Source organism: Choristoneura fumiferana, chromosome 12, assembly GCF_025370935.1.
Source record: "Choristoneura fumiferana chromosome 12, NRCan_CFum_1, whole genome shotgun sequence".
NCBI classification, from domain to species: Eukaryota; Metazoa; Arthropoda; class Insecta; order Lepidoptera; family Tortricidae; genus Choristoneura; species Choristoneura fumiferana.
Window position 1 is genome coordinate 17,301,290 of NC_133483.1, and position 14,101 is coordinate 17,315,390.

At 35.9% G+C, this 14,101-nt stretch overlaps 2 protein-coding genes across 2 annotated transcripts in view; one reads left to right on the forward strand and one right to left on the reverse strand.

Annotated features, from left to right (window-relative positions):
- MCU (mitochondrial calcium uniporter) overlaps nt 1–14,101 on the forward strand; it is a 203,691-nt gene that overhangs the window by 7,278 nt on the left and 182,312 nt on the right. The gene's annotated exons all lie outside the window — the stretch shown is intronic.
- Nucleotides 18–14,101, reverse strand: part of jv (javelin) — a 97,935-nt gene continuing 83,851 nt past the window's right edge. Inside the window, exons 2-3 of the mRNA XM_074095602.1 lie at nt 5,483–6,247; nt 18–4,904 (exon numbers count right to left, since the gene is read on the reverse strand). Coding sequence (XP_073951703.1) covers nt 260–4,904; nt 5,483–6,247 — 5,410 coding nt within the window. The 3' untranslated portion in view covers nt 18–259. The remainder of the gene's footprint in view (nt 4,905–5,482; nt 6,248–14,101) is intronic.

The following is a 14,101-nucleotide window of genomic DNA, read 5'->3' on the forward strand; positions in this document are numbered from 1 at the left end:
ACCACAAAAGAACACCGTGAAACTACTCACATTATATTTTAATACAAAGAAACCATCACCAAGTTTACGGTATTCTTCAATTCGAATGTTACAATGGAATTCTACATATCAGGATATGCTTATAAACTAAATTATATAAGTACATATTAAGCTACATATTTACTAAAAGTACTACATATACAAGCAATAATTTAATAGCATTAATCGAAAACAGATCACAATTTATGTAAGCAAAAGCTTAAAAGTAACAGTTTATTTATTATTTCAATGACTTATTGCTATTTAAACTATCATAACAGGATTCTAATACTTCAAATTCTTCGAATACCATCTCTCCGAATTTCCCAGGTGTCACATTGCTCTGCTCTAAGTTCTCGTTTACGTAATAGTACTTCTTTTCAAAACTGTGTGGATCTGTAGTTTGCTTTGGGTCATTTTGGGTCGTCTCATATTCAGCTGTTTCAATTTGCGGGGCTTGTTTTTCTTCTCTATTAATAAAAGCTGATTGAGCAACTACTTGAGGACGGACTACTACGCTCTTCTTCAAAATACTTTCGCTCAGTTTGTTTATAGTGGTGTGCTGAATTTTTTTGTCGTCGTTGTCTTTTTTTTCAAACGGTGTCTTAACTACTCCTTTATTGTAGCTCTCGAGACGGCAGATCTTATTCTTTACGGAGTTTTCATCGTCATTCATCAATGGAGGATCATCAGCCTTCAGTTTACTAGGTGATCTGAACTTCATACGAGGAACTTTATTATCATCGGTTCCCGTCAATTCCAGTCTACTGCTGCAGCTGTTCGATTTCACGAGTTTAAACTTAAATCCCGGAAATCCCTCTGAGCGTTTGCTTTTTTCGGATTCTGGATTGCCCGAGTCTGAAGATGCGTTAGAACTTTGTTTATCTTGGACTATTTGTTTGTGTTTATCGGCTACTAGGCATGAACATTTTTCGCCTCGACACTTAGTCTGGCAGGAATAACAGTCTCTGCTGCAGTTTTTCTGGAGTCCTTTTATTTCGTCCATTATAGCTTTAGTCATAGGACTGACAGTGGAACCGGGTTTTGAGTTTAACACTTTTCCACCATAATAAGTCACAGTAGTACCGCATTCTCGTATCTTTTTCATTATATCCGGACTGACGTACTGACTTTCGCAGCAGAAGTCGTGACTGACAGAATCGCAGAGATATTCGTCACTGGAACTATATACATTGTCCTTCAAGTTCTTGTTTGGATATGGGCTAAGACCGTCGGTTTCGTATTCGTTGTTAGAACTTAGATCACCACTTGATACTCCACTTGAAAGACTGGCATTATCCCATTTCTTGTGCCCGAAATTTGTGTCGATTGTCAGTTGCCGAATAACTTTCTTTCTGCCCCCTAGTTTGCTACCCTTTGATTCCTCGTTAAGGTTTCGGTATGACGTTGCCCGTCTTGTTAAACCTATAGTTTCTTCAACCAAAGGCGGATCTTGTGCTGTTGTCATTGGACTCTTCATCTTCAGGGTGTCTTCAAATAGGTTACGTACTTTTTTAACAGTGTCCGGATTTGGTAATTCTTCTTCTATTATTTCTTTGTTTACTCTAATCGGATGGTAAAAAAAATGGCGACGAATTGCATTTTTAGACCTGTCTACATGACTGCATGAATTTTCATTCTTTTTAAATAAAGTGGGTGGAATTTTGCGAGTATCCTGGTTGTTACTATTTCGAGGCATAGGTTCAACTTTTGTTCTTACAGGTTCGATAATCACGATGTTATTGTTCACTAGTAATTCTTGAAAGCTGTAATCTTGTAAATATTGTAACAATCCGTCAAATTGAGCTTCTTTCCGATAGTTTGCGATCATGCTGTTTTTAAATAATTCTGACTTCATAACTTTATATCGGACATGGTCAAATTCATCACAACCTTTGTCAAAGCCCTTTGCCTTAATTAGTGTCGCTTGAGTCTTATGATTCTGATTATCTTCACTGCTCAGTTCTACTATTTCAATTTCCGGAGTATCTCTACATAATTCCAATTCAGATTTTGTATTTGTAGGCTTTGGTTTCTCATAATAATTACCCTCGCAGTCCTTAGCAATTTTCTTGACGGCGGTTTCCTCAATTTCAGAATCACTTTTCAGTTTTTCAGATTCGTCTTTCCAAAGCTGCAGTTTGGTTTGACTAATTTTTCGTATGCTGTCCACTATCTTGACAGTTTCTAAAGATTTAACAATACTGCCTACGGACACATCTGTTGAAGAATCAGGTTCATCTGAAGTAGTTTTCTCAATGTCGATATTTTTATCAACTTCTGAAGATTCGTTCGTTTTTAATTTACACTCGGTTCTTCCGTTGTCTTTCGCCTCCGGTGATTTATCGATCAATTTGGACCAATAATTCTTAACCGAATGTAGTTTTTCTTGATATTCGATGTCGGTTTTAATAGCATTATTTAGTTTTTCTTTGACACATCTATCATTATTAAAATTTCTTATTTCTTCCATTAGTCCAGATTTCATGTCAGTATTTAATTCCGCCATTTCGTTTTTCTGAACATCAGCCTTCATTGGCTCCTTTGCTTTTTTATTCTTCGAGTCCGTTACTTGCAAAACTTGTGGTCGAGTCATTTTAGTGTTTTGTTTATTAGTTTGTAATATAGGTTTATTTGGAGTTTGCTTGTTATCTTTTATTATTAATTTCGGTGGTGGTTTTTCGAATTTATACTGAGAACCAGCAATTTTTTCGCAGCTATCTTTTTTTAGTTTTGGAACAGAAGTTTTTACAACTTTGTTCAATTTTATTGTTATAAAAGGGTCTTTCGGGATCCAGTAACTGGAATTGTCTACCGATCCACTGCTGGTTTGGCTTTCCTTATTTTTTTCGGATGTAGTTTCTTGAACCTTCTTTTTAGTGTTTGATATGAGAACTGGTTCTACGGCAGATGCAATTATGGTTTTTATTTCTGGCTTGTGAATAGACTTTGTACAATTATCTTTCAAATCTAGAGTAAGTGGTGGGTCTATCACAAGTGTTTGGTGTCCACTCAAAGGCACTATAGCAATGTTAGAGTCGGCTGATGTTTTAAATGACTGTACTCGAGACAGTAAGGGCGTACTATTATTTTCTACTTTAACAATATTTATAGCTTTGGAGTCACAGGATTTATTTAAACTTCTTTGAACTGTACTCGGGCTAGGTAAGCGATGAATATCATCGTCAGTCGGATCACGCTGTCGCAAAGAATAATGCTTACGAATTCCCTGCTTTGCTTTCTTCTCTTGGGCGGATTTGTTAATATTATCGTGTGAAAATGATTTTGATATGTTGTGATCTGGTCTATAAATTGAACTTGAAGTTAATTTCAAACTCTCTGATTTTGTTATAACTTTATTATTTCGGATAGTTCCTTCTATCTCATTTATCTCCCTTTCGTTTTGATGAGAGTCTGATCGGAAGAAGTTGTTATCTTTGTCATCTGCATTAGAACTTTCTATAGTAATTATAGACTTTAAATCGTCTTCAAGTTGAGAAAAACTTTGAATTGCTTGAGGCTCCCGATAGTCTGGCAGATAAACACTTTTGTTCAATTGTAGGTTTTGGTTATTGATAACATTGGTTTTATTTAACTGGCCGTAATTTTCATTACCTTTTGTTAATAATATCTCTCTGAAATGAGTTTGCGCTATTTCATATGTATTTTCACAAGGTATATCCTCTTGGTCTTCTTCTCTAAGTTGAGCGTCTATTCTTTCTGATTTTCTCAAGCATTTACTTATATTTATATCGGGTAATGAGTAATATTGATTTTCTATTAACGTTGTAACAAATGGTTCTGTAGTTATATTTTTTGTTGAAGTGCAATTACTTTTTGTTGAAAAATTATCGTTTTCGATATACGTGTTACTGACGAATACTTCGTTGTTATGTTTTTTCGGTATTTCGTTAAATATATTGCTTTTATTACTGAGAAAAGAGTCTCTGCGAATGTCAGCGAAGGTTTTCTTTTTGTTTACTTTTGTGTAGATAGGGTCGCTTTCAGTGTTATTATTTTCTGAGTTCAATGTATTTGACGTCACTGAAATATTTTCGTTAAATTGTGCCTCACAATACTCATCAATTTTTTCAGCTAGCGAGTTAGCTAAGTATTCTAATTTATGTGACTTATCTGTTGATGAAGCTATTGAAATTGATATATACGATGTAATGCTATCTGGGGGGCTCGATATAGTTCCGTCGTTCTCTGATACTACGGATCGTGTTTCCTCGTCTTTTTTTGAGTCTCTAATTTCAAAAGCTTTATCTTCTGGTGTAGAATTTTTGGGCCCTTCACTTATTTTGCTTTGGATTGAAATCTCGTCATATGAGTCTACGTCATTTATTTGTTCAGGTTCAGCTGAATCCTTCTTATCTTTATCGCTTCGAGTGATCGATAGGCTGTCGTTAGTAAAGGATTTAGGGGTATTGTTTTTAGAGCGGTCTCTATCTTCTTGGTCTGTGTCGTGGTCAGTTATGTAAAGATGTTTGTTATTATCCGGTGACACCACTGAGCGCTCAGTCTCTGGAGAGCTGTCCTTGTAATTTTTAAGATGTGCATCAAAATTATAGTGTTTTCGTACGTAATTAGAATCTAGGCTGTCTATTTCGCTTGGATTGCGAGAATGTCCGATACTGTCTTCGGAGAGATTGGTTTGTTTGAAATCGTCGTTTAAATTCGGCCAACTTCCACTAATAGATCTGGAATGGTGACTCTCATTCCGTGATACGGCGTCTTCTTTTTCTGATTTGTGGTCAGTATTTTCAAGATGGTTTTCGTTTTCTCTTTGACCATTTATAGCTCCAAAACAAGATGCAGTACTGTCGATGTAAATACCTTCCAAAACTTCCTCCTTTGTTTGGTATTTAGCGCGTCCGGGTAACCTGAAACGAGGGAAGTAAACTGTTAGTTTTTTTTATCTATACACGAAACGCGAGTGATTGCTTATATAATTTATATAACACGATGTGACTTTCGTTTCGTTAGTCTATAGCCGTAGAAGAATACAATAGGAGGCAAAAAAAAAGTTTGAAAAAAAAGGTCAACCATTGCGGCTCTTTAAATTCTCTGATTAGCCGACCCAAGGTCAAGCAGGTCACTAAAGATAAGCAAGCAGATATTACGACCGACATTGATAGTAAATGTTTAGTCGTTGCATGGCATAGTGATTAAAACTCACTTATATTTTATGGAAAAAAGTCATGGTTCTATAAAATAACTAAAATGGCTTTATTCCATGTATGGAGGATATAAAGGAAACTAGTACAGTGACAAATCATTAAAGTGTTGTAGAATTGGATAGCCCACATTGCCACTTTATATGTATGATAGTCTGTAAGGTATTTATTGTATGGGCCAAGTTGCCCGAAATAAATGAATTTATTATAATTATTATTGGTTAATTCCTGTATGGTCTATTCTATACTAAGTACTAGTCTAGTAAAACCGAGCAACGGCTTACCTGTCTTTGAAGCAAGGCTTATCGAATAAGCGGGCTCGAGGTATAAGTTGAGATCGCTTGCTCTTTGCGTGGTTTTGAATCTGTAGGTCTGTAAATGTTTCTTCTCTGATGACTGCTAAGCTCCGACTTCGTCGCAAATTAGAACCCTCTAGTTCTTTGTGCTTGCACAACCTTCCGTAACTCCCATTAAATTCAGTATCAGAATTTGAAAACTTCTTTTGTAATAATTCTTCTGCTGCTTTTGACCGCGTTAGGTGCTGATAAAACTCGTCTTGTGGCAATTGTACAGGAATTTTATAGTATTCAGCTAATTTGCTTTGGTACTTTTCATGCTTTTTATTTTTATTTTCGCAGATGTCTTTCTCCTTTTCTTTAGATTTGGATAGTTTCCTTTTTTTGGGACGTTCGTCTTGGCTCTTCTTGAATTCGAGTGAATTTCGCGGTTTGTCAAATTCTAACGTCTCTGTAGGGTTTTCAAAATATTGGATATCCCCGACGGTGTTTGCTGCAGATTTGTGTTCTTCCTGGTTCGATTTCCTTTCGACAAGCTCTCGAAGGCGGCTTCTTGTGGAGCTTGTGTTGGACGTGACGCTTTCGGGTCGTTTGTGCGGATACTCTAAATTGGATGAAGAGCGCCTGAAGAGGCTTGTCTTGATCGAGCCGAAGTCGCCTTCGTCGTGACAAGAAGCCGCTGAGATGTTCTGTGTCCTTATGCGGTCAACGTGATTCTGGCTAGAATACGACGCGACCGAGTCCACTGAATGCCTGAAACGAAAACATAAATAGATTAGATTATGCTCGTCTTCCACGCTGTAAAACTGAGATAACTGTGTTTGCTTAAGATGTTATCTTTAGGCAGGTTTTGTTTGACTCTTAGTCATTTAAGATGACGTCAAGTCTAATATTAAGTAAGGATACGAAACCCTTGTACGAAGCCTCACATTTTTTGTGTCTAAAACTAAAGAATCTTAGAAACAGGCATTTTGGGGCAGCATAGCAACGGTTGTAACGTTATATTATGCCACTGGAAATTGGAAATGTTGGCGATCTGCCAGTGTCGTGCGTCGGTATGACAATAACAGTCCTGTCACATATATCTCGTTCCGCTCGATTATCGAAGCAAAAAGTAATAAATTAGCGTCGAATACTCATAACAGACAATGAGGTCTCGAATAAATAGCATTCCCGCTAAACATGAAGCATAAATTTATGAGCAGTTTACACTTGTCACCTTAATCTATGGTTTAGATTTTACTGTTAGTTAAAATGTTCGATTAAAATGTTTTTGCCTTTATTCTATTTTACACTTTTTTAAGGTAATCATTTGAACAGTTTTCAATTCATAGAATTTAATACAGGAATAAGGTGGAAGAAGGAGATTTAAATAGCTAGCTAGAGAGAGATGACGAACGAGATAGAATTCCTGTTTCCTGCACGCATTTCGGAACCCGGGTAATGTTACAGATGGACAAGAAAGACCTAATAATTTTACTTTGTTTTGGCTGCTAACGCTATAGAACGCCTCTGGGTGCAAAGAATAAATAGTATAAAGTTGATCTGTATAAACAGATAGGAAATCTAGCCGTCTGGACAAACTTTTTATTAAACTGAGCCTTCTGCTAACGCGAGTGAGCTTATTAAATAAGAAGGATAAATAATTTTATTGCAATTGGGCGAATGAAGACTGAGTAATAAAATAAATATTACAGTGAATTAATTTATATAGTCGAGTCGGCTCGCTTGAGGCTCTCTTTACCCTTTGAATTTTATCATCTTATTAAAAATCATAGGTATACATTTTATACGTAGGTATAAGAGCCTACTATTTTGGAGTGAAAGGAAAAAAGTTCGAAAATTGTGATACGTTCGTGGAGAATGCTTAACCGTCCGGTTAATATCAACCCTATACATTTTAAACTGATATTTGGTTCACTATATAGTTGAGTTTGATCGAAAGATGTGACGAAATTTTTAGCCTTGAAACAAATATGGATATTTTACAATTGCACGTTAATCTGAAGGTGTATCCATTATGATTATGACTTCATAAACGTAACTTTGCAAAAACTTACAAAAGTAAGCCCCGGCTGTTCGTAGTTCTGGTTCGGATCTTGAAGTCGCCACTCCTTTAAAAAATATCTCGTATCTAAAATCAATATGTCAACAAAATTGAACCTTGACATACCTAATGTTCATAAAGTGCACTCAGAAAATTATTTATTTTGAGGTACGAGTTTTTTTTAAAGTTGTGACGAAATATGTATTGTACAATGGCCCTCCACACCAATCGCACCCTCGAATTTCTTGCAAATAGGTACTCTAGATCAAAGGAATTCGTCATCGTCTCCTCGCCATTCGTGAGCCTTTCGACCGTGCGTGATTGTGGCGGGCCCATTATGGCCAGGATGAGTGCTTTAGTACAAGACATCTGCAGAGACTGTTTGAAATGTTGCCAAAATAGGTTCGCCTTAAAGACCCGGCGCCTACTATTCTGGGGCGGAATTAAATAGGAAGACATTTGGCTGACGTCGCTGTAGTTTGAACTAGTTTTTCCCTAGTTAATCTTCCATTGATTTCACTGCTTAGGTATCTATTTCTTATTCAAAACGTAATAAAGGGCAAAATAAATGTTATATTATTTCAACCCACGTCTCGGCGAGTTTTTTTAGACTGAATAATTCTTAAAGCGAATCTTTACGACAAGGAATTTATTATTAACTTGGCTGTTGGCTGCAAAGAGTATTGTGTTACCAGTAAATATTTCATTCTAAATTAATTTTAATCAATTTTAGGATTTTTAGGATCACGGTTTAAAAAAAAACCGTACCTACTAAATGACTCTTAGCATGTGCAGTAGTGGCCCTTAATATGCAGTACGAAACAATCTTTATAATTATGTTCTCACTACATTTTTTATAGTTTCCTGAACTGCTGCCGCCGCCGCCCTTAACTTTTATGGTTTGTTTATGTAACAATTACGGTTTAGAGCTGCTTTATCATTGTAAACACAACAGTTTTAACGTGTCTGCGAGACGAGAATCTTTTTGGTAGTGTCATTTGAGCAATGGCCTTTGTACACTTATTCACCGTGATGGTATCATGGTACACGAAAAATAAACTGTAACAGGTACTGACTGAGAGACTAGAAAAAATGCTTGTGAGTGGGCCCGAGACATCGAGAGATGCTGCAAACCACAATGTGTCATTCAAATGACTGCTTCCCGACTCGAATGACTAGTCCCGAAAAAGCATACAGTGTTACAAAAATGCCTCTATTGCAGAAAAGGACTTATACTTATGATCCCTTAAAAGGAGTCCATTAACAAAATAAATATTTTTTTCATTATTTTCAGGGAAAATTCAGGTTGTCTGACATTGCAGCCTTATTTTTAGCGCTGATGAAGAATATTTTGTGGTATTTTTGTAAGATAGTGTACGTATTATGTGCAAGTTTCCGGCAGTGAATGCGTTAATTCTATGCCGCTATGTTCAAGTCCCACGAAAACTAAAGCTTAACTTTACCACAAAGTTACACTTTAGTGAGGTCGAGATAGAAAATAATTCTGCTACCCACCGACCGTGCCCAACGTGTTTCCCTAAAAATTAACACTTTCAGTTTCGTCTGCGTGAAGAGCGTCGTCTATAAATATTCACGGTCCAGAGACGCGCACGAGCACGACGTCTTGCCGGGCCGACCGTTCTTTGCGGTGAAGCTAGGGTTCCCAACTTTTTCGGAAACCAGAAGTATTGTACTTAAACACATAATGAAATTTAGTGAAACACTAATACAAATTAGGGCTAGCCGTTTTCAGAATAATGCTACGTAGGGTCTAAATAACAAGTTTTTAACCGACTTCAAAAAAAGAAGAAGGTTCTCAATTCGACTGTATGTTTTTTATTTAGCTTAGTACGAAATTCTATGCATGAATTTCAGGGTGTTCGTTTTGAGCAGGTAAAATGTAGGTACATCTAATACCCTTAAACGAGTAATTCTATATAAAAATATAATCAGAATCTCGGAAACGGCTCCAACGATTTCGATGAAATTTGGTATGGAGGGTTTTCGGGGATGACAACTCGATCTAGCTTGGTTTTATCTCTCTGAAAACGCTTATTATCGAGTTTTAGCCCGAGCAAAGTTCGGTCGCCCGGGTACTAAATATTTATCAGCATAATATTGTAATGTCACTTATACTCATATGCATAAAAGCTCAGCAGTTTTGTAAGGCACTATACGGATGTGCACCAGAGTATAGATAGGCAGAGTAAACTTATTGGAAACTAAACAACGATACAGCGAATAAATGCATAGTAAGTATAGATTTTTAACAGTCAGTAAAAATGCCAACCCTGGACCCGCTCGTGAATTTTTCCGCAAGGGAATGTCCTAGCTGCGGAACTTTGGATATGTTTACGCTTACACCCTGTTGCTGACATTAACGTACGGCTACTGAAAGTTTTTTAATCTTAGGCCACTTGGCGTATTAAATTTTTTCACACAATTGCTTTCTGTCACTGCTATGTTAAAGGTATTACATATAATGTATTTAATCTTTAGAGAACTATTACTACCGATGAAATAACATAACGTCTATCATCATACATTAGCTATAATGAAATAGCATAGAAGATGTAAGTATTTAGGTTACCTAATAAATAAATCTTGAGAGTGATGGATAAGATAACCATCGACATAAATATTCAATATTGAGTTTTAACCAAGTGTAGTTACAACTTGCTTCTTTTGTTTACACTTATTTACAGCAGCTATCAATCAATTTTGAGAGGGTGTGTACACGTGTACTGGTAGTTGGCTGGATACCAAAGAAACAGTTTCTTGACAGTAATAAAAATTGATGTCTTTGTATCTTCAACATATATTAATATGGTCACGTAAATCACTAAGATGAAACATCATTATGTCTAGTGGTCTCTAAGAGAATTAAATATTATTTTACGAAACTCTTTAGAGATAAGATAATCAAAAGCAAACTGTTTTTATTTTTATTCTATTCATACTAGACAATATTCCCCTGCAGCATTTTAATGCTAAATACGAAGTTTAATCTAATTCGACAAGAGTTTTTAATATTTAGAAATACTCGTAATATTCTATTCTTGATTAGTGGTATGTACAGTCAGCAACAAAAATATACATTACGTTTGAAGTGCCAAAAATATGTATACAGGACTTTATTCTCTGAACATTAAGGTCATGTATACATTTTTTTTTTGCACTTTGCCTGTATTCATATCTTTGTTCTTGACTGTACACGAATCTGATATCTTTGTTTATGCGGTTGAACCAGGCCCTACACCTACTTCGAAGTACAAAATTCGAATTCCGTATTTTGCCGTCTCGTTGAGCTTACATTATTTAATACGAGAGTGTGAGGAACGATTTTCGAATTTCGTAGTAGCTCCCCAGGAGCTGTTTGTGATAGTCACATAAACCACGTAGGTGGGGATTCTAGCCCGCAAGCAAGCGATTCAATTACTTCAAAGAGACTGTCGGCTTCAAATTAGCTCGAAATTGAGCTGGGCTCAAGTTGCCAGTACACTGCGATCTCCAGACACCTGACAACAATTACTGTACACAGGACGGTCCCAATTTCTTGACACATCCGGCCTGCGTGTGCAAAACAATAGCGTATTTAAAATTAAGGATGTGTTGGTTTTCCGCACTGCATGCTTGTTCGCTCTTTCCGGTTGCACAATAAATAATCTGTAAGTATACTCAGTTTGTATAAGGTAGATTGTATCTTCGGTTATTTATTTATTATGCATCGAGAAATGGTCCGCGATTTGCAACAATATTTGTAGTATGGATGTTTGATTTGTTAAAGCAATTAAAGTAATTTACGACCATGTAAATGGATTACGACTTGTACATATGGCACATTGACAGTTAAAGTTGATTAATCAGTTTTATGTTGGCTATTTCCAAGATTTTCTTGCACGGAATTCGAATTAGATTCTATTCTAGCTTCTAAAGTAGCATAAGGTTATATTAATTTTGATAAGTGTATAAAGTTTGTCCAGAAAAGCTGAAGTTCTTTCTCAGTACTGTAATTATTTATTTATATATGCGTTACTCAAATTTGTCATTACAAATTCACGCTATTAGTTATAGTCTTTACAGCGATATTAGCCTCAGTCTTTGCGAATGCCAGACGAAACATGAGGCGTATTGTCTCAATGGCAGAGCACCAAATCGTACAGGTAAAAAATATGCTCAACCTTTTTGCGATCAAGTAAATTAGATTGTTATGGTTGGATAGATAGATAAGATAATCTACATAAGTATAATAATACTTATTATACATTTTGTGTGAATTTAAGACCATAACTCACGCACGATTGTTCGAACGAAACCGGGTGGGTTAGTTGTAAATCATTAAAACACCCAGATATTTCTTTTTGTGTTTCCTATTTGGGATACGCACTAGTACTTGTAAATTTAAAAAAGGCACGATACAACATTAATTTCTAAAAACGACGGTACGTAGGTGATATGTTAATGTTTAAAAGTAGACATTTTATTTTTAATTCAGACAACGTCACCATCAAAACAAATTAAAAATAATGAACGAACCCAGAGGCCAATTTAGATAAAAACTATTGATTTTGTGTACTTGATTATGTAGGTGGGGTCAGGCTTTTGTACAGCAGACTTCGTGAAAAGCAAATACTTAATAACAATACGTATTCAGAGGAAGGAATAGTAATGAAAAGTAAAATTAAAAATTATTTCAAGCGACTCATGTATGTACGAGTAGTACTTTAATTTCAAAAATCGTGACTTTTAAAAGCTTTTTCAAAGACCAATAATATTATTTAGACGAAGTTAACTTTTTAATAGTCTAATTATTGATCGTGACTATGTTTTATTCGTTGTATCCGGCTAGTAATTACGGCTCTCAGTAGACTATAGTTTAAGTTTCATTTGTCTTTGTTTAGTAAAGTCGCAAAAAAGCAGCAAATTACATGTTTATTATTGTTATCACAAGTAAATGACGACTTCGTTAAGATTTAAAAAAGTGTTTTTCGACATCACTTCGCATTCGCCCTCAGCCGCACCAGATTTTTTTACTAAAGCTTTGAAATAGAACAGTGCTTGTGATTCAGTGTCAGATATTTTTAGGCACCCAAAGACGACGTGACGTCAACTACGAATAAACATTTCACGAAAATTTCCTCAACGTCTAAATGAAAATAAAAATTGGCTTTCATTATCGAGGTTAATATTCGACATTGACCTGTAAATGAGTTTCATTCATTGCAACGTGTGTATGTGGATTGTAATGTGGATATAGTGTGAGTTACCACATAACTAACTTTTTATCTACATCCGCAGTAGCCGCTTTCTTCCGTCCGTGACACCCCAGTTGCGATCTGTGTTCATTCAATTTTTTATTCGCATTGTTTAACAATTTACTAAAGTTAAATAAGCTAGTATGTTATTAAATAATGCGTGTTGGTACCTGCAGTAAATGAACAATGGAATCAGAATCTTTTAAACAAAAATATTTCAAATCCAGGTTACGGAGCTTGCGAGCGTAAAGAGGACATAAAAGATAGCAAATTGGAGTTGCGGCAACCACTCACTTCATTATGAAATGTTACCCTCTCTTACCGCTGCCATTTCGTTATTTTCTTTCCATACATTCGCTTTATTTATATGCCAAATTGGAGAAGTTACTTCTCGTAATGTGTTACAAATTGTAGTTATTATATTATCAGCGGTATATAAATTTGTTCGACAACTGTTTAGATGGATTAGCTTTCGCGCTACGTCCATTAATGCTTTCAAACTTTATCATAAACTAGGATAGCTCAACATCTGAGTAGTTTCCTGATCTAAAGCTCGGGGGATCGTCATTAAAACAAACTTCTCAGCAGATTAGTTAGTAGAGTTTGTTGAGATGAGAATCGCTTCGATTTATCCAATGGGGCGAATCAAACGCTCATTTCACATTTTAGTCGATAAGATCTTCGACTTAGTGACAGGAAAGTATTGCTACTACGCTTTTAAAAAAACTACATTAGTTTACATTTGAGATAGTGATGTCTGATAGTCTCTTAATTGAACAACTGTCGACGTACCTATATCATTGGCTGTTATCCAGTTAAGAATTCAGTGATAGAAGTGGTGTACGTTTATTTTTAAAGTTATTTTTAGTATCAAATGGGTGGTCAAATATACAACTCAATGGGCACGTGTCTAATTATACACCGTGATTTTCTTGATTTCCGTTTACTTTGACTAACGGCTCCGTTCATTGATTGAAACTGCCTGGTAATAAAGTTTTCGGCCAAATCGAAAAAAAAAATTTTTTTTGGGCGTAATTTGGTTTGTTAGATCAATTTCGCAGAATCGTTATTTCCTAGTAGCAAAATTTCCGTTCGCATTTTTTCCCGATATGCTTTTTTACTGAATCTTATTTTCACAATCGCGTTTTTTCCCAAACAGAATCGACACAGAAACAGGTAGGTTTAGGTTATGTTAAGTTTGCATCGGCCCGAAGGGCTAAAACTACGCAAAAGTAGGAGCTCCGCGCGGAGCTCCGTCGACACTGTGTCTGTGTCGATTCTGATTGGAAAGAAACGCTACTGTAA